Source organism: Euprymna scolopes, chromosome 16 (assembly GCF_053919585.1).
Source record: "Euprymna scolopes isolate OS-2025 chromosome 16, ASM5391958v1, whole genome shotgun sequence".
NCBI lineage: Eukaryota > Metazoa > Mollusca > Cephalopoda > Sepiida > Sepiolidae > Euprymna > Euprymna scolopes.
The window spans coordinates 1,091,205-1,111,874 of record NC_136497.1 but is presented as its reverse complement, the minus strand read 5'-3'; the positions used below and the strand labels follow the sequence as shown (position 1 = coordinate 1,111,874).

At 31.5% G+C, this 20,670-nt stretch overlaps 1 protein-coding gene across 9 annotated transcripts in view; it reads right to left on the bottom strand.

Moving 5' to 3' along the window:
- The window catches only part of LOC145295824 (serine/threonine-protein phosphatase 2A regulatory subunit B'' subunit beta-like), a 455,722-nt gene that overhangs the window by 201,716 nt on the left and 233,336 nt on the right, over positions 1-20,670 (bottom strand). For all 9 annotated transcript variants that reach the window (XM_080141514.1, XM_080141516.1, XM_080141513.1 and 6 more), the window contains one exon: positions 17,655-18,236. In XM_080141514.1, the coding sequence (XP_079997640.1) occupies positions 17,655-18,236 (582 nt within the window). The remainder of the gene's footprint in view (positions 1-17,654; positions 18,237-20,670) is intronic.

The following is a 20,670-nucleotide window of genomic DNA, read 5'->3' as shown; positions in this document are numbered from 1 at the left end:
CTGGGTCATCTTGCTCATATATATAATAAAATGAAGACGATTTTTCCATCTGGATTCAGCCACCATAGAAAAATAGCTTTACCTGTTCCATTAATTAGCCTAAATTCTCATGCATGTTTTCAGAAATGATGCATTAGTTGCTTCTTTTCAATATTTATTATATTCTATCCGCTACACAGCGCGTCTCCCAAATACAACATCCAAAGAGAAAGTAGCTACCCATTTCTAATTATCTACTTTAACTGCAACTCACATCACCAGGTTCTTTGTTACTAGAAGGGAATTATGGTTAACACACTGCTATATTTCATATTGAAATGTCATTCAGCCATTCCAATAAACGTATCTTCAGTCATTCTGGTTGCTGGAAACTTATACGTTTTAAGTATACCGGATTATGTTTAAATTAACACATAATCGAAGGCCTGATCTCTATTCAAAAGCAAATATATATTTATGTTCGTCTTTTCATCTTCATGTCTACTTATAACTACTAAGCATGTTGCTTCCGAAAACATAAAATTTTAGAGTTGCATACCAGGTCAGTTTTTAGTGTGTGCAAAATACGGTTACCAAAACGAAATATACATTCCCTCAGTTTAGAAGGATTTCTTAAGACAACTTTCAATACAAACTATTTACAATAGGATTTCTTTCCTGGTTATCTCCCTTGATGTCAATAACAGAATGTCTTCCTTAAAGCAAATAAGTCACTGTTATCATATTTTTTTATTTTTTTTTTTTTTACATAATTTCTCTTCTAACATAGTGTAGTTTTACCCCTCCCCCCACAAAAAAAGATTCTACTATTTTGTGGCAATTACGTGTAAACAGCATGAAAAAATATAGATAAAAGAGAAAACATTTATATTTTAGACTGTAGGGTTACTTTAAAAAAAACAGAAGTTTATCCATAACAGATTCTACTTTTTAGGGGTGATAACCTACAGACCTCACAAAAATATATCTACTAAAATGAACTTTTCAGAAATTAAGACCACTCCCCCGTTAAACAAAAAAAGGAAAAAACAGTAATTTGTTTTTTCTAGTGTGTTTTCAAAACATAAAAACACAGTTTCAAATAATATAAACTAATGTCCTAAACTGTTTTAATATTTTTCTAGATGAAATATTTTTAAAACATTTCATTTTTAAACCCAATTTTTTGTTAAAGTGAAAACTGACAAAAGAAATAAAGTCTCACAACCAGAACTATAAAATTCTTGTGGCACCTTTAATGTTAAAAGATTAAAATTAGATATTTTTTAATAAAATTAATACAAAATTGAAATTAGCAATAAAGTTAACATTAGAAATGCAAAATAAATTGAAATTAGCATTAACAAAATAAATTGAAATGTTCATTAGCAATAAAATAAATTGAAACGTTTATAAGCAATAAAATTGAAATGTTTACTAGCAATAAAATAAATTGAAATGTTTATAAGCAATAAAATAAATTGAAATGTTTATTAGCAATAAAATAAATTGAAATGTTTATTAGCAATAAAATAAATTGACATGTTCATTAGCAATAAAATAAATTGAAATGTCTATAAGCAATAAAATAAATTGAAATGTTTATAAGCAATAAAATAAATTGACATGTTCATTAGCAATAAAATAAATTGAAATGTTCATCTCTATATAAATAAAATGAACTCATTTTTTCCCGTCTGATTTTGACATTAATAGGATTAAAAATCAAGATATTTCATGCAAATATAATATGCACAAACGGCAGAACAATATCTGAGGTGTGTTATAGGCTTATTATTTCTCAAATTCCTCGATAATCTTAGATTTCTATACTTTTTCTGCTGAGAAGTCACGGCCAAAATCGGTTAAGATCAATGGAGGTGGTAAAATATTTTCTCTCTAATAAATTCCTCCTCCCCCTGCCACCACTTAACACTGTTTGGGGATCGTTCACAAGGAAGAGTTGAGAAGAGAACACCGGTTTGGCTTCGTAGTTCTTTCATGTGAAGTTATTTAAAATCACTAAACTAAGCTGCAGTGCTCTGTGGCGTAGTGGTTAGCGTGCTGGACAATTCACATTATATTTTCACGTTCGCGCCGACCTACCGTAGTCGTTTTTTTTTTTTCTTTTTTTTTTTCCTAAACAACTGGAATGGACTTTTCTTGGTGGCCGAACTGTTAACGTTGCAGATGTTTTTTGGTTTTTTTTTTTTTTCACACTTTATTTTCCTACTTTTACTCATGACTCCGGGTTTGATCCTTCCTACTTACCTACCATAACATTTTTTTAAACTCCCCCCCCCGTCACGGAAACAAACACTCGAGCAACGCCGGGTACCCCCCCCCCGCTAGTAAGCAATAAAATAAATTGAAATGTTTATAAGCAATAAAATAAATTGAAACGTTTATAAGCAATAAAATGAATTGAAATGTTTATAAGCAATAAAATAAATTGAAACGTTTATAAGCAATAAAATAAATTGAAATGTTTATAAGCAATAAAATAAATTGAAACGTTTATAAGCAATAAAATAAATTGAAATTGGCAATAAAGTTAACAGTAGAAATGCATATTATTATTATAAACTGGTGTTGCCTGGTGGAAGCCTCCCTCACCCTTCCTCACAAACATGGAACTCTTGTTATTTTTTTAAACTGTTTTTTGACTAAATAAATAAGAAGTAATGCCGGTAAACTAAATGTGTTTATGTATTTGATGAAGAAGTCCTCATCACAGCGGGTGAAACTTGAAAACAAAATGAAACAAACTTTATTTTTATTATTATCAGAAAAGAAGTATTTTCCCTGTTATCATTTTAGTAAGAACAAATTACTATTTCGTTATCTTTCAATTTCTAAAATGAAATGAAATTATTAATTCTTTTTTTTTTCCATGCGTACTTGAATAAAATTCACTGAAAATAAAATAAATAACGAAATAAAACAAAATCCTCCAATATCTTCTTGGTGAAATTCGACAGTTTAAAGACTTTTGAAGAGTCACAAAGTAACTATTAACAAACGATTAAAATTGCTTTGTTTACAAAAAATAAACGAAAAACCTTTAAACTGTCAAATAAAAAGTCATGGCTTTAAATTTCTTAGCAAATTGTCATTTAATTAAAAGATTGAAAGTTTTGGGAGCTTTTTCTTCCTTGGCTTTCGGGTCAAGATCACATAATTCTTGCTTATTACTTATTTGTTGTGTTATTTATTTCTTTAATTTTCATTGAATTTTATTCAAGTATGCATGAATAAAATAAAATAATTAATAATTTTATTTCATTTTAGTAAAAATGATAACAGAACAGTAATTCGTTCCTACTAAAATAATAACAGGGGCAATACATCCTTTCTGGTAATAATAAAAATAAAGTTCATTTAATTTTGTTTTCAAGTTTCTGATTCGATGTTTAAGTTTGATGGACGTGGACAATTTTTTTTAGCTGTGATAAGGCTAGGGTATTCCGATATCGACATTGACCCAATAAATGTTTAAAAAACATTAATATAGTAAACAAAGTAATATAATTGATAAGAAACAAAAAAAAACATTGGTTTGTTTTAGGTTAAATGATTACAGGGTGTAGAGGCGGCAAATGGACATGGACAATTTATTTTAGCTGTAATATGTTCACGGTATTCCAATATCAACATTGACCCAAAATAAGTGTAAAAAAACATTAATATAGTAAATGAAATAATATAATTAGGAAAAAAACAAAAACAATTGGCTTGTTTCAGGTTAAAATGATTGCAGGTTGTAAAGGCAGCGACCATGTTTGGTAAGCTCTGGTGTGTTCGTTTATTTAAAATGAGAGTAATCATGAATAAGCGCATTTACAAATTTGCAGCCAATGAGAATTGCTGGAACTGAATGAGGGAGAAATTATTATTTTTTTAATGGGAAAACAAAAGGTAATGTTTTGTGTATGAGTTTATGAGCCAGTTATGAAGGTAGATAGGGTGGTATATGTATAATGTGTATATTAGTTACTGGTGTAGACTGGTGGAGGTATAAGGACTTTAGATTTAGAGGAAAAAGTAATAACTACCTCCTCTGAAGATATTGCCGATTGTGATGATGTTTCTCCTAGGATGTAATGTAGGATTTTATTAAAACGTATAAACGTGTATAAAACGGTGTTCTAAAGTTACATAAGATAGTGGATAATAGTTTAGACATAATAAATTTGTATGTGGCTTCTGGTATTGCAAGCCTACAGTAATTTGGTCCAGAGAGGAATTTCTGCAATCATTTTATTATATAGTAGATTATGTATCCATATAAAATTTTTTAAGGACATATAGTCTTTATGTATTTTCAGTATTTACTTCAACAGTTTTCAATACATGAGTAGAACTAGGTAGTAAGCACATTATCTATATATCTATAAAAGTGAAAGGGTCTGTCTGTGTACATTTCCCTACACCATAACTCTGTCAATTTTCAGTCTACAGACTCAAAATTTAATATACAGGGTAGTGAGATTGGGAAAATCTTTGTAATCCGTTTTCGGCCAGAAATTTGGCTGTTAAGGGGTCAAAGTTCAACGATTTGACCTTTGAGAACTCTACCAAACTCTTCCGACAATTTTGGATCTAAACACTTGAAATTTTAGATATAGGTTCCTTGGACATCGATCTAACTAAATAACTTGATTTGAGCCCAAAACAATAAATATTAAGGGATCATAATAGGGGTCAAAGTTAAAAAAAAATTGACCTCTGCGGTGTCTACCAAATTACTCAGACAATTTCTGGTCTAAACATTTGAAATTTTACATAAAGGGTATTCAGAGATAGGGCAAGCTTTTTAATCGGTTTGGGTCGAAAATTTGAGCTACCAATATATAAATGTATGTATGTATGTTTGCATGTCTGCCTAAAACTTTCAACAGAGGTGACAAATTTTCACAAGATCAGTATCGTTTTAAAGCTTGACCCTTCAGATGACAAATACCGAAAAATTGGCTAAAAACATCAATTTCTTCACCCTCAACAGGGCACTTTTCTACAGGGAGGAGTTGCTTTTTTCACCGAAATTTTCAAAAGTCATCCCCTCTTTTCGGTTGTCTAGCCTTAATTTAAACCTATGTCACTTCCGGTTTGGCGGTGGTCATAACAGCAAATAAAACACATTTTTTCCTCGTTCTTTTCCTCTTTTGCAGTACGGGTTCGAGCCTGCTTTCCTACTACCACTTTTTTTTGTGTTCAACACACACCTCCAAATACCCGGGCAACATCGGGCACCCATGCTAATATATATACATATATATATACATATATATATATATATATATATATATATATATATATATATAATGAATGAATGACAAAAGTCTATATTCCAAATTTCATGATGTTGACCATCTTACAATTTATTCCTTTAATTCTGTTGACACAATTTTTGAAAATATCTGTTTCTTAGCACAAAATTAATCAATTATTATATCAATCAGTGAATCTATTTTGCCCATAACTTATCAGAAGAAATGACAACAATTAATCTACAAACGGAAATAAAATGAGTTTGGACATGATTAAAAAATCCAAAAATCAGAAAAGAAGCTGCAAACCTCATAGTTTTCTTTCATTACGCCATTTTAGAAATAAAGTCACTAAAACCCACATATACATATTAACAAAATCCATTAATTTAGGTATATTCAGAAGTGTTCTATTCATTAATAAGTAAATTTATTATTTATAATTAATATGTCCATATTTACCTACTATAAGATATTTGCAGCTTCTCTTCCAATTTTTGGATTTTTTAATCATGTCCAAACGCATTTTACTTCCTTTTAGTAGATTGTTGCATCATAAAATTTGGAATATAAACTTTTGTTATTCATTCATTATATGCTTTGTAATTATATTGAGCTTCTTAAATAAGGATTACTATATTAAAAAGGAAATATAAGTGAATAAAGAAATATATAGATAGATAGAGAGATAGATAGATAGTTATGAAAATATATGGAAATTTAAGCTACACAGAATATTCCGCATCGCATCTTCGTGAGAATTCGTCAGGTATAAGCTTCCTTTGACAAATTCTCATGAGGATGAAATGTGGAATAATCTGTGTAGCTTAAATTGTCAAATACATTTTCATAACTTATTACCTTGCTCTGCCTATGTATTGAGCATTGTTGAAGTAAATACTGAAAATTGATATATAAAATTATATTTTCTTATATATATATATATATATTAGATAGATTAATCATTTACTTGAAATGTACTCGGTTTGTATATACAAATCGTAATGGATAAAAAAAAAATCTTTCTCATAAAGTTTTTTATAATGAAAAAAATTTTTGTATATAAATTGTGTAAATCTTTTTAAAAGTTCAAGTGCAATGAATGCCTTTTATTGGTTTCAAGAGCATATATAGAGTAATATAATAATTTTCCAAGTTTCATATATAAAATATTTGGAACTTTGGAGAATAATTATATTACCCTACATTATATATATATATATATATATATATATATTCTAAAAAGTTTTTTTCATTTCAGCAAAGAATTTTGTGGTTAGAACCTTGGTCTATATGGAGAGAAATAAAGTAATGCCTATCTCTCTCTCATGGCGAAACAGTGTTAACTAGTTTCCAAATCGTACACGCACGCACACACAACTTTCTTTGACCTTTTCAAAATTGCATCCGTTTTTCTTATCTACTTCATCAGTCATTCAAAATTCGGTCGACAGGTACACTTTAAAAGTCACTGGCTCCTCATTATTTCGTATCACATCCATGTTTACCTGCAAAAACGTCTGGCACAAGGACATCCTCATCGACGTCCTTAAAAAGAGAATAAGTCTTGTTAGTTATAGTAACGCAATAGTTTTAAGATAAAAATAACTGTTTCCCCCCAATTAATTCAGAAAGGAGATAGTTTTCTATGCTTAACGAAACACTAATGACTACATGTAGAGTTCGTTAATGATGACCATTCGCGATGGGAGTGATCAGCATGATGATCAAAGCAACTATTCTTGGAGAAAACTAATTAAACTAGAGAAGAGAATTATTGTAGGGTTCCCGTTGCCTAATAGGGATGTGAGGAATTAATGGCAAAAAAGGCTGAAATCAAGATGAATTTTCAACCTCTGTGTGTGTGTGTGTGTGTGTGTGTGTGTGTGTGTGTGTGTGTGTGTGTGCTTGTGTGTGTGTGCATGTGTATATGTGAGCGTGTGTGTGTGCGCGTGTGTGTGTGAGAAGCAAGGGCAGCACAAGAAACAATTAAGATGATGTGTTAATGATAAACAGTAAAATCATATTTGAAATAATTTGAAAAATATGTTCAATCAGTGAAATATTAATCTTTATAAACAAAAAATCAAGAAGATTTACAAATGAGTTAATCATTAAATTAATTTAGCTGACAGATCAACTTTTCAAATTACTTTTTAGGAGATTGGTTTTCATAAAAAAAACACTCCAATCAATTTTACCTAATAAAGTTAAAATTAACAGAATGACACAGAGTATGCATGAGGTAGTTGTAGTAGGGTAGGTAGGAGTGAGGGGGGGGTTATTCTTTAATGAAACAAAAGTTATCTAATTTCTGTACTTTCTTTGTCAATTTTCTGAGATCTGAGCATTCACAACAAAATGAACATTTGCAGTTTTGAATGAAAACTGTCACAAGAATGAAAAGGAAGATTTGGCAAGACAAGAAAAGGAAGAGAGGAAAAATAAGAAAAAAAAAAGATAAAGCAAGAAAGAGAAGAATAAAATCGAGTTAAAAAGTACTAAGAAAATAAGAAGGTAAGATTCTAATGATTTTTAAAAAATAAGTATTTTCTTATTAAAAAAAAATGCATTTCAACAAAAATGTGAGAGCTGCTAGTAACTAAAGAGGAAATCTGCTTTTTCTAGATTAGAATTATTCTTGACCGAATGAAACACTCATGATGACTGTGTGTATATTTCTCCAACAGCTACGGCTACAAAAGTGATCATTATTTCATCAACGATAATCCTTCACCTGCTCTGTGGCTGTTTCTGTTGGGGTGCTACAGATGACTTGTCAATCAGTCCTCTCCATCCTTCCCTGTCCACCGCATATTTGACCGTTTCGCTCAGCTTCAATCTTGTCCATTCTGTGATATTGTCTTCTCATCTCTTCTTCTGTCTTTCTCTCTTTCTTCCTCCTCTGACTGTTACCTGGAGCACTGTCTTGGCAAGCCTCTCTCCTCTTGATAACATGCTCGAACCATTTTAGTTTGCACCTCCTGATTGTGATGAGAAGATCTTCCAAAAACCAATGGCTTGCCTTATTTCGTTTTTAACTTCTTCATTGGTTATGTGGTCTTTGTAAGAGATGCCAAGCAATCTTCTGATGCATCTCATTTCTCAGGCCTGAATCCTCTAATTTTGCTGTAAGGGTTCATGTTTCACAAGCATACAAGAAAACTGAGTGGACAAGGGAATGCATGAGTTTTATCTTTGAGCTAAGCTTGATTGCCTTGTCCTTCCAAATGATGTTCAACTTAGCCAGTGTAATGTATTATAAGGAAAATGTATTAACAAATTAACATGTCCTATCATCTAAGTATGTACAGTTTCGATTGTGTGTTCATATCAAAGCGCAAACAGTTGAACAAAGGGATTCAGGTTTTCAGATTCAGTTATTTACGTTGTCCATTTTTAAACAGGTGGGTAAAGGGTCAAGCAATCTCAAGTTAATAATAAAAATCAAAGTTACCATGAGTTCCGACACCTGTCTAATTCTTAGCAAAGTTAAATTAAGAAAATACCACATTCCATGTTCAATGTAGAGGATAGATAGTTGGAGTCAAGAGTTTGGGACTTTTACACACGTTGGGAATAAGTATTGACTTTTGAAAAATAGATTCTAAAGTCGGTTTTCTTCGATTTTTTTTTAGACCCCCACCCACCTCTGAAGTGGGGAGTCAGAATCTGCAATATCTGTAATCATGGAGTGGATTTTTATGAATTGACTTTAGCATTAATAGTCAATTTTTTTTAGTTCATTTTTCACCTTACATTCTCTTTCAATCATTGCAAATAAACCGTAAATAAAAAGATACAAGTAGTTTCATCTTTTCATGTTTCTAGAATCAAAATAATGCTCACAGAAAATATGTTCATCATATTGATGTAAGTTCGTTTATTAAACTAGAAAGTGAATATCAAAACAAATCAGATGTCACTTAATCTGAGTAAAAAAAAAAAAAAAATATGAGTAACAGGCAAACTTTAGAATGTACCAGAAACATTAAACTCACATTTGTTTCATTTACACACAGTATTGCTGAATGTATAGTCCAAGGAAGGCAAAATGTAGACAAAAAAAAAGATGAATAGACAACGTTTGTGAATGAAGCAACACCTTGGTTCAAGATGGTAAGGACATGGATGACACTTAGCCTGCAGTTAGTAGAGCAAACAATTAATAATAAATTGTTGGGAAAGGTATAAATATACAATTTCATTCCAGTTACGAACAAAAACAGCAACTTGAATTCAATTAATGGATACAATGAATTTCAGGATTAGATAAAAATAAAAAAGATGAGTTTTATTTTCTGTAAATTATGCCATTCATTCTTTGTCCATCTTGTGAAGGATCAGATAATTTGTGCAGAAAGTTTGTTTCAAGTGAAAGTTTGCTTGCACAAAGCTTCACTTTCTTATCTCAACCAGCCTGCTGTGGCGGCAGGACAGGATCAAGACAACTGAAAGCCAGGTGAGATGCAGAATTTCCTGGAAGTGTCAACGTCCTACTATATATAGTACCTGGTATTCCCAAATGGTCATCCATCTGGAATTAGCAAAGTTCAACGTTGCTTAACGTTGGTGATTTCATGAGAACCAATGTGTCAACATGATTATGCTTATATTGTAAATGAAGCCAACAATATTATGAAATATCAAAATGAATTTTTATGATAATGTGTTCACTGATTAAAGTAGTCATTTTTTTTTTTAGACCAATACATTTTTTTTCAAATTTTTCACTTAATGAAGATAATGATTAAACATCTTCAATTTCTCTTGACTCATCTCTTTTCTAATATCATCTCTTCATACTTATGCAGAGAACAACCTGTTTTTCTCATGAACGTAGCCTTGCCATATCCCAGCAGCTTATGTAAACAGTTGAAATATGATGAAATGCTCAAGCAATGTAACAGACGAGAGTTAATAAATTGAAATAAGATATTTTTATTGTACAAAAATCTAAATCATTAGAAATAAATAATTTTAGTTAAAACTGTTATGATGAATTTAGTGGGTTTGCAACTCATGTTATAGTCACAAGAAAAAATTCCTTTCATTTTGCCAGGAATGAAAATTATGCAGATATACAGGTGATCCCACAAGATTGCAACTGTTTGAAATTTATAGTGAGAGGGTTTCATCAGTTCGGAACAGTGACCAATTGGGAAAATTTGTGAGTTGTTCATATTACAGATTACTTGTTTTAAGAATAAGTAGGTTTGAAAACACCTTTTAAAGATCATGTAAAGCTGGCCTAATGGTCATTGTACTTGACTCACTGTCTTTTGGTGTTGGTATCGATCTCAGCTGAAGTATTTTCTTTTTACTTACAATAAGAAAAGTTAAGAAAAAACATAATACTCACATGTACATGCCTCAGTTTCTGTAGGAATTTAAATATAATATTTATGCGTATTTATGACCGGGCAAAGCCAGGCAGCCTGCTAGTATATATATATATATATATATATATATATATATATATATATATATATATACATACATACACGCACACACATCTTTTCCATACATCCCATCTCCATGGTATTTCATTTTATATATTGCATACTTTATCTTTATCTAATGTATATTAAATTCCCAAAACAGTTTTTCATGGTAAACAACTGATGATCCTTACAATAATACAAGGGAAATTCCAAAAGTAATGCCTCCTATTATTTATTCCGCTCAAATGGATCAGAGGGGACTGTTATGACTGAACTTATGCATTCATTAACCTGAAATTTTGATCTCTGTTGCAAATATTGACTGTGTGAGACTAAGAAAGCAATTCCTGTCATGTACAGGTGTCGAGAGCAGATGTGTGTCATTGAATTTCTCCTGCAGAAAAAATTTATCATTCATCAGCACCTGTTAAGCATTTACAAAACTGATGCAGTTGATGTCAGCACAGTTAGGAGATGGTTCGTCAACTTCAGAGTGATGACAGAGGTGTGAGTGACAAAGCATGCTTAGGACTTTTACCACCAAGGCATGGCTAGCAAAAGTGCATTGAGAACTGTTATGCCTATGTAGAAAAATAAATTCTTATTTTAATGGTACCACTCTCCTTTTTGTAGCTCTTCAACCTTTTGAGTGGAAAAATAAAAAATAGGAGGCTTTACTTTTGCAACAACTCTCATACATATATAGATATACACATTTAAGTAAAGAACACTTCACTTCCATCACAAAAGTATGAATTCATTTTTATTTTGGATAATTTTGTAGTTTGGGGTTTTTCAATTTTTTTAGGATTTAGGATGATCCCAGTATTGAAGAGTTGAGATCATAGTGTGGTTGAGAATTTGCTCAATGCTGCCACAACTACACTGCAATTTTGCTATGATGGGACTTACTGGAAATAGATTGCCTCTGCATATAGATGGGCAAAGTACATAGCAAGCATACCCGGTGAACCAAGTTCAAGTGAAATACAAACGATTGCACTGAAAGCAACGGCTAGAATCCTGAAAAGATTTCTTGGTTGGACTCACTAAAATAGGGGTAAATGTCAGACATCTGGTTGGATGTCCCACCCCCTAGAAGAAAAAGTTTAAGAAAAATGAAAAAAAAAAAAAGAAAAAACGAGCTAGGGTGTAGGCTCTACTACTTTCCTGTAGTCTGCTTAGAGTAACGGCATAGTTGTTTGTAAAATCACAAAGTAACCAAATCTATTTACTCTTTATTCTCTCAAGAGATGGGGGGGGGGGGTAATATAATGGTTACAGACACATTAGGCAATGAAGATTTGCAAGCTAAGTAGATTTGGATGTATTACAATCACTTACGCACTCACAGTGTTGATAAAGGTATGAACCTCTACTTACCCCTTAACTATAGATGAAGTAGCAGTGCATTTACAACTAGCTATATGCATCCAGCATCGCTAGAGAGTTTATTTAACTGTCATTTTTGTTTTCTTCCTTTTTTAACTAAGCATTTCCTTTGTTTATTTTGTCAGATTTTTTTTAATTTAATTATTACAATTAATTGAACTAAAATGTCATAAAACCAATAATTAATTTTGTTACAGTCATATTTTAATCCTTGTTCATACAATTATTGGATGTAAATAGTATTCCAAAGCCATATTTTTTTTTTTTTTTTTACATGGAGGTAACTAATTATCAAGGCCCAGGAGCCACTCAGGGATAAGACTTATTGCATGTACAGTAATCAATGGGTCACTAGTGTACTTTAGCTAATTAGAAGTATTTGTTTTTTGTTTAGCTTTCAATTTTTGGAAGAGTTATACAAGATAAAGAAAAGACAATTCAAATTTTTGTGATTTTTAAAACCAAACTTTTATTGTAATTCAAAGCAAATTCAGTAAACTAACGAAATAACACAATAGAAGTCATTATTTATGAAAACTTTGAATTAATTTTTTTTATATATATATTTACTATATAACTAAGAATATTTAAAAATATTTTTTTTTAATTTACAAATAAAATTTAACTTTATTTCCATATAATTATTTTTAAAATAAATAATTTTTTTAAATTCACAAATAAAATTTAAGATTCACTTGAGAATATTATGAAATATTATGAAATGGATTGTTATCCAAAAAGTTTGTAAACATGTGCAAAGAATTGAATTTTTATGTAATTTTTGTGTGTTTTTTGCATTTATATTACTATAGCAATCTCCATCTTTCTATTCCAAATTGTAAATGATAAAATTGAGCTGCAAGTTTGGATTCATTACTGCTGGAAGCAAGGCCTTGCAACCAGGAAAGCCGCAAAAGAGATTTGTGTTGTCAAAGGTGAAAGAACAATTGCATATGCAGTGATCTCAAAGTGGTGCAAGCATTTTGATTCTAACGACATGATTCTTTGATTCTTAAAGATAAACCTAATTCGGGACAACTGTTTAAGTTGGATGATGGAGACTTGTAAACTGGGTTGGACATTGCACATTCATTGAGCACTCGTGAATTGGCTGATAAGCTTCGGGTTGGCAAATTGACAATTCACTAACACTTGAAGCAACTTGATTCCATTCACAAAATGTGCGCCAAGATCCGCATGAATTCACCAAAACACAAAGCAACAGAGGAGCTGAAATTTGCCATTAATTGCTTGGCAATCTATTGGACGAGCGTTTTTGGCTTTGTAACATCGGACGAGACATGGATTTATTTGGTCCAGCACAATAGAGACAAGCTAATAGGTTCAGAATTTTACATTGGTTCCTTTTTTACTCTAATGTAACTCTTCCAAAAATGAAAAAAAAAAATACCTCCGGTTAGCTAAAGTACACTAGAGCAAGTTTTTTTTTTTAATCAAATGATGATTTGCTCAGAATTTTTAAGCCAGAAATTACTTTATATTTGACAGTTTAAAGATTTCCATTTAATACCAAAAACAATTGCTGTTGCAGATGATTCATTATCTAAAATAAAATCAGATTAACCCTCATTACATTGACCAAAATAGCTTTAAAAAACAAAAAGTAGATAAAACAATCAACTTCCTGAAGACTTATGTCAAATATTGATATGCCAATAGTTCAGACATAACAAAATCAAACTTCTCAATCTTAAGATTTCTTTCCTTACACTTGTGTGTGTGTGAGGAAAAAGAATGCTCTATCCTTGATCACTATATTTTTTTTACAATATTAAACAGCCACATTCTTTTTTCCTTACTTTCATCTACATTTTCTCCTTTATTTTCACTCTTTTCTCTTAACATTATCCATTGTAATTTATACATTTTTTCTTTCTAAAACTACACATTTCAATCAAACTTTTTTTTCTTGATTGTCTCCCTTTCTCATTCAATATGAACAAAATAAAAGGTTGCATCATCTCAGAAAGAAACTCAGTTTCATTTTGGCCATATCTCAAAGGGGATTTTTTTTTTTTAATTTTGCCCCCCCCCCATCCAAACAGTTGCAGCTCTCATCCTTAACACCCATTAACTTGTTACCAGGCAACCAAATCATATCCTCCTCCTCTTATAGTTACAGATAAATTTGTGTTTTTTTTTTGTCTTATCATAGACAGAACATAGGTAACCTAAGCCAAGAACTTGTTTTAAAACCCCAATTTTCATATTCTTAATCATTGGATATATCCCAAGAGTCAATTTATCTAGATTCTCAATTGCATGAAACTGATAACATGCAAAATACAAAGATAAATTTTAGCTTCCATGTTTTGTATCAAGTAAAAAAAAAAACATCTTAACAAAAAATAAAATCATAGAAGAATCCCTGCAGGCCATGTTTATATCATAAGACAAACCTATTCTTTGAAATTTGAATTTGATATTGTCGGCATGTAATAGTAAAAGTGTGTCACTACAATTTCAAACATCATATCAGCACTGATATCCATAGTAGAAATGAACTACTTTAAATTTATTGAGAAATAAAAAAAGAGGCAAAAGGTGATTCTGAACTTTGAAAACTTCCGGAATAATTCCAGATGAGTTAATCTGTCTAGACCAGTTCTATTTCAATCAATTAAATATCAAACAAAGATTTTGACACTTCATATCTGTCTAGGATACAAGCTCAGTAATCGGTCTGATGGGTTGGGTTGTTGCCCTGCTCTGTTGGGTTGAGTATTTGTTCTGTGCAGACTTTATCTGTTTTTTGTTTTTTTTTGCAAAGGGCTAGTTTAGAGTGAATCACTTGAGGCTACCCTAATAGGAAATTTCAATAGGGTTGTTTGGGTATTTTCTGTGAGGTGAGAGAACACTGCTTCTTATTCACTCACGTTTCTATCCTTCTAACTTTGTGTCACACTTTCCCAGGAGGTTTTACTTTCGTAATGGCCCTTGTAATTATATTTAAAGAAATAAAAGCCTAATAATTTATTAGTGTAAATGTTTTCAAAACTATTTTTGTTTTCTTAAAAGTGACAAGTTGAATATGGTAATTTACTGTGTCTGTTTATGCTCACCAGCATGATCAAGCATGACTGGTGATGATGATGATGATGATGATGATCCACTGTTCAGGCAATCTCAGCCCATCATTTCAAGCAAATTAATTTTTAAGAAACAAAATAAAATGTCCTCGAGTTGAAAGAAAAAAAAAATAATTGTTTACTGTTTGGTATGCCAATTTTTTAAAATTTAAATGAAACTATCATTGAACTATTTAATTACAAAAACATTGAAAATTTATTTTGGCAAAAATCTTTTTAGGTCAATATTCAGATTCCATATAATATTTATAACTAAAAGTTGTAACAAAATCAGTTTTTTTTTTTTTTTTAATAATATTCCAGAAATGTTTCTAATGCTTCGAACTGGCAGGTCAAGATTGCCAGAATACATATCGGATTAAGCAGTTGCACAAAACGACAAGCAAAATTTGCCCACATAAACTATTAGTAGCAATAATTATTTGTGCTTACACGCCTATAAAATTTGAATACTAACTAAGTTTATGCTAAAAAATACTATAAACATTTAATATTTTCTTTGAATTTTAATTCAAAATTATTGATTCAACTTTTATTTTTAGATGACACAAAATAAAAAGAACATGTCATGACTATGGTTGTGGCATTCACCATGGGTTGGCTGGGCCGGTTCTTTCCAACAAGTTCACCACATCCTGAACACTGGCTGACCAGACACAGCGATGCAAAGTTACTTCTGTTATAAGTGCCAGACGTTTGTGGTTCCAATGATGGACTCCATAAAGGTGGGGGCCCAAAATCAGTTGAGCATCCTGCTTCACTGTCCTGAGCCAAGTTTTGAGCTAACCACTGCAACATTTTTTCAGCCTGGTGGTGGAGCTGGATTGATGACTTAAAAGATGAAGTCACCTGAGTGTCAATGAAGGGCATGGCTGAACCAACAAAGGCGTGTGGTAAGGAGAGATTTTTGGAGAGAATGGATTCAACAGCGAGTGAAAATTACAAAGGCAGTGATGGTCGATTATCTTCAGTTTGCGTAAGTCACTAGCACGCATAGGCCAAGTCTTACAGCCATACAGGAGAATAGTGCAGACAAGTGCCTAGTAGGTTTTAACAAATGTTTATAAGATGCATCCATTCAATCTGCGCATTTGTCTATGAAAATTTTACTGCAAATTTTACTGTGACCATTATATCCAGTGGCAGTCAGTTTTATGTGCTGGCATGTGTTAGACAAAAATGCTATTTCAAACTTAAGCATAACCAACTCCTACAGATACTCAGATACATTTAAAAAATATAAAAAACTAAACTAGAAATTTATTTTATTTGACAAATAATGTAATTGATATTTTATGAATTCATCATTCTTACGTTAATTGAAATCTGTATTTCAAAAAAATTAAACTTACTTTGACATTCAAATTGTACAGCTTTATTGATGACAACATACAAGTTGAAAACTTATACATTAATGGACACATTTAGTATGAATTTTGGAGTTTTTCATGCTTTCCTTAAAGAGTTTAGAAAAATAGTTGCATACTTGTAAAATCTGATACAAATATTTTTTTTAAATTGTTTTTAACAATAAATGAATATTGTTCTCAAGATATGCAATATATATATATACTATGTATTCTATTACGCAATAATCCATTGGAAACCATCATCAGTGATGTTCATATCTTAGGATCATTGAGAGTTTTGAGCCTCACATCAGATCTTACTTGAATGATTGTTCATAATTCATTGATTTTGCTTTAATGTAAATATGTTGCAAAAATATAAAATATATTATCTATAACACAAGAAAGTAATAATATGATTAGTCATATTGATATTGGTAGTTTCAAAAAGTGTTGGGTTAGGAATATTACTGTAGTATTATCCACAATAAATACATTATGCTGTTAGAAATGAAACAGAGTCTTCTGTGCTTATTCCACCTGAACTAGATATATAATATGTAAATATGTGTTTCACCAAGGTAATTTTTGTTGCATTTATTGCAGACGATAGAGTAAAGTGTCATCCTGTGTAGTAGGTGTAGAATCCAAGTTTTTTTTGGTTAATGAAACTTTAGGAATTCTTGTCATACAAATACCCTCACCAAAGATTTTTAAGAAAACATGGATTGTGCATTTATTTGACCCCATGTGTAGATAAATAATCAATTGTTAACTATTCTGCAATTTCAACTAACAATTTCCAGGGTTAAATCTGACACACAGATGTCAAAGTTTGCTACTCCAAAATCCAATTTGTCTCACTCTCTAAAAATCAGGCTTTTTATTCAAACTGGCCACATCTCATTTGCATATGAGGTGACAAGAAATCATATTACTCCATGAGATTGTCAGTATATAATTAGAAGCAGTAGCCATTTTCTTGTTTTTGTTTTTTTTTTCTTTTTTGTCTGCCACCAAATGCTATAGGTTGCAAAAAATCAGGTTTGTACCTATTTTCAAAGCATTTGATCACACCATGCCTATATAAATACATTAAAAATCACTTACCTTAACTATAACATGCATATTATGCTTTAAGATTTTCCCCCCTTCTGCCTTAGAAAATTCTGCTGCCACATTCTGGAGGGTGGCCTCAATCTCCTCTGCAGGGGCTGGACGGCCATTGGGGAAGTAAAACCTAGGGATTGTAGTGATGGCATTTTCATGCACTGGTAAAGGCTTCTGTGCTTCTGGGGGTTTCGATGATAGTCTTGTGCCTGCTTTCACTATGGCGCGAGGGGTAAGGTTACTGGGGGTGGCAGATGGACTAACACTACTGATGATTGTGTTGGTTGAGGCAGAAGTGGTTTGGGGGACACTGCTGACTACACTACTGACGACACTGCTAGTAGTCGTAGTAGTGGTGGTAGAAGCAGTTGTGCTGGTAGCTGCAGTGGTGATAGTAGAGGTGCTAACACTTGTACCAGTTAAGGGACTCGCTGGGGTGGTGCTGCTCAAAGTACTTGCTGTGATGGTGGTTGTGACCACTGAAGCGGAGGTAACAACTGGACGACTGCTGATGACCACTTCTTTACTTCGGTCTCGCTCACCTGACCCCAACTTCTCTTTTGTGTCTTTGTCTTTCGGAAACTGAAATGAAAGAAACAAAATTATCAATTAAAATAAACTTGGTTAAAATTCGATCAATAAAATAAACACATTAAACAAACAGATTTGAAAAAAATGCATCTGTATAATCTCATAGAGGGAGGTGACGGTGACTAAATAGTCAACGACACAGACTCAAAACCAGGTGTTTGAATCTAGTTTGTTCTACAGAAGCACTTAAAGTTAGAGTGTTTACAACCTTCAGCTGGTCCCTCCCATAAGTACCTGATGTCTTCTTAGAAAGGATTCTAATCAGAAAGATACCAAGGAAACGAATGCCAACAAAAGATTTATCTGAATGAATGACTGCAGAAATACTTCCTATATTTCATCAACTCAATGCTTAGGTCGTCGTTCAAGAGGCATACCTCTATAAAAGCTATCTTTATTTATAAGAGTTTTAGACATAGCTATGCTAACCCTCTTATTATTACATGAACTCGTGGTGCAATGGCTAAAAGTACTAAGTAAAAATCACTTCTAAATGAGTCTTTTGGAGGTTCAATCTTCAAATAAAAAAAAATGTTTTAGTAGGTAAGTATGAGGATCGAACCCAAACCGTTGAGGCAAAGTTGTAAATTAAAGTGTGAAAAAAAAAAAACGTGCGCTGTTAACCATTGCCCCACCTCGCGAGATGCTAACGGAAACACGTTTGAATTTATTTAATTACTTGGATTTGGCAGGTGCCCGTTTTAATGAGTTAATGAGGTCAAGTTTGACTAGGGGATAGTATTTCATTTACTGCGGGAACTCTTTTTTTTATTTTTATTTTCCCAAGATGTTATAGGAAAAGGACTAACCCACATGCGGTGAGCGACAAATGTTGAATATTTATCTTCCCGAAATCGAGCAAATTAAATAGACAGGTGAGCTTCGTTATTAACTCTGAGATATTACGATTTATATGTGATATAAAAAGTTTTAAAAAGTTGTGAACCGACCGACCGCTTCCCTGAAAAAAGCCTTTTGTAGAAATACAGAAAAAGCGAACACACATACAAACATACATACATTTTCGCTTTTATATTTATAGATTTATCCCTTTCATTCATTTTTCAGTTTGTGTGTGTATATATATATATATATATATATATATATATATATATATATATATATATATATATGAGGAATACGAAAAGTATAAAAGTTTATAACTTTTCTTTATTCGTTTTCTATTGGTTACGTGCAGGAATACAAAATATTATGGAAAAAAATTTTTTAAACTTTTTTTTTTACAAGAACATAATTTTCAACCGATACCAGAGAGCTTCTGTTAAATTATACTTGATTTTATTTTATTTTTTTCTTTATGTGAAAGTAGCAAATGAACAACAAAGAGGGAAAAAGTAGGGGATATCAAAAGCAACTGCAAAGTGAGCGTTTATAGACAGATGCCAAGAGGACGTCCTCAGACTGTTTAGAGGAAACGTTAGCGGCCTAAATTCTGCGTCAGAAATTAGCATCACAAGATAAAAATAGTATTAGTATTTCCAAGGCAATATTATTGAATGTAGATTGAATTTTTATGTAGATAACTTTGAGTATTTTTAACTTGTAAAAATTGGTTTTGGAATGGAGTATTTTAGTGTTATTAACTAGGATTTCTCTTAAATTAGAGGAGGAGACAATGATTTTGTTTGCTTAAATAAAAAAATACTGCTTAAATATAAACAATATATATATATATATATATATAATAAGAATTACAGTTAAGTTTACCAAAATGATCCAAGATGGCAAAACTAAAGTAAATTATAAATATTAAAGAATTAATATTTATAAAGTAATCTCAACCAGATGTAAGAGCTCGATTAAATCAAATAGGAGATAGAGCTTATAATAAGAACAAGTAGTTAATAAAATATGTTAAAAAACACTTTGAAAAAGAGTTAAAAACATATTTAATTTTAAAAAGGAAAAGTGGATAGTCCTTAATCCGCGGAGTTTCAAAGAAATACTTTCCTTCTCATCAGGGGGTAGGTAAAATCCAAAGATGCATCTTTGGATTTTACCGTCATTGGATATTTTACCCTTCACCAAACTATCCATTCGCATGAAATCACTGTTTTATTCACCCCATTCCCTCTGCTTCACTTTTTGTTATCAAGTAAGATCTATGACTTACTTGTAGTTTCATTTAATACTTTTGCAAGAAAAATCCAATCCCGCATTTTGCTAAATCCTACCCTCTGATAACAAGGAAAGTATTTCTTTGAAACTCCGCAGATTAAGGACTATCCACTTATTTAGTGTTTCCTTTTTAAAATTAAATATGTTTTTAACTCTTTTTCAAAGTGTTTTTTAATATATATATATATATATATACACACATGATTTATCTGGAGGAAAAACATCTAGATCCAGTATCAAAAATATTGTTGCATGTGTTTTGAAGGAGGTTGTGTTTGATCAACAC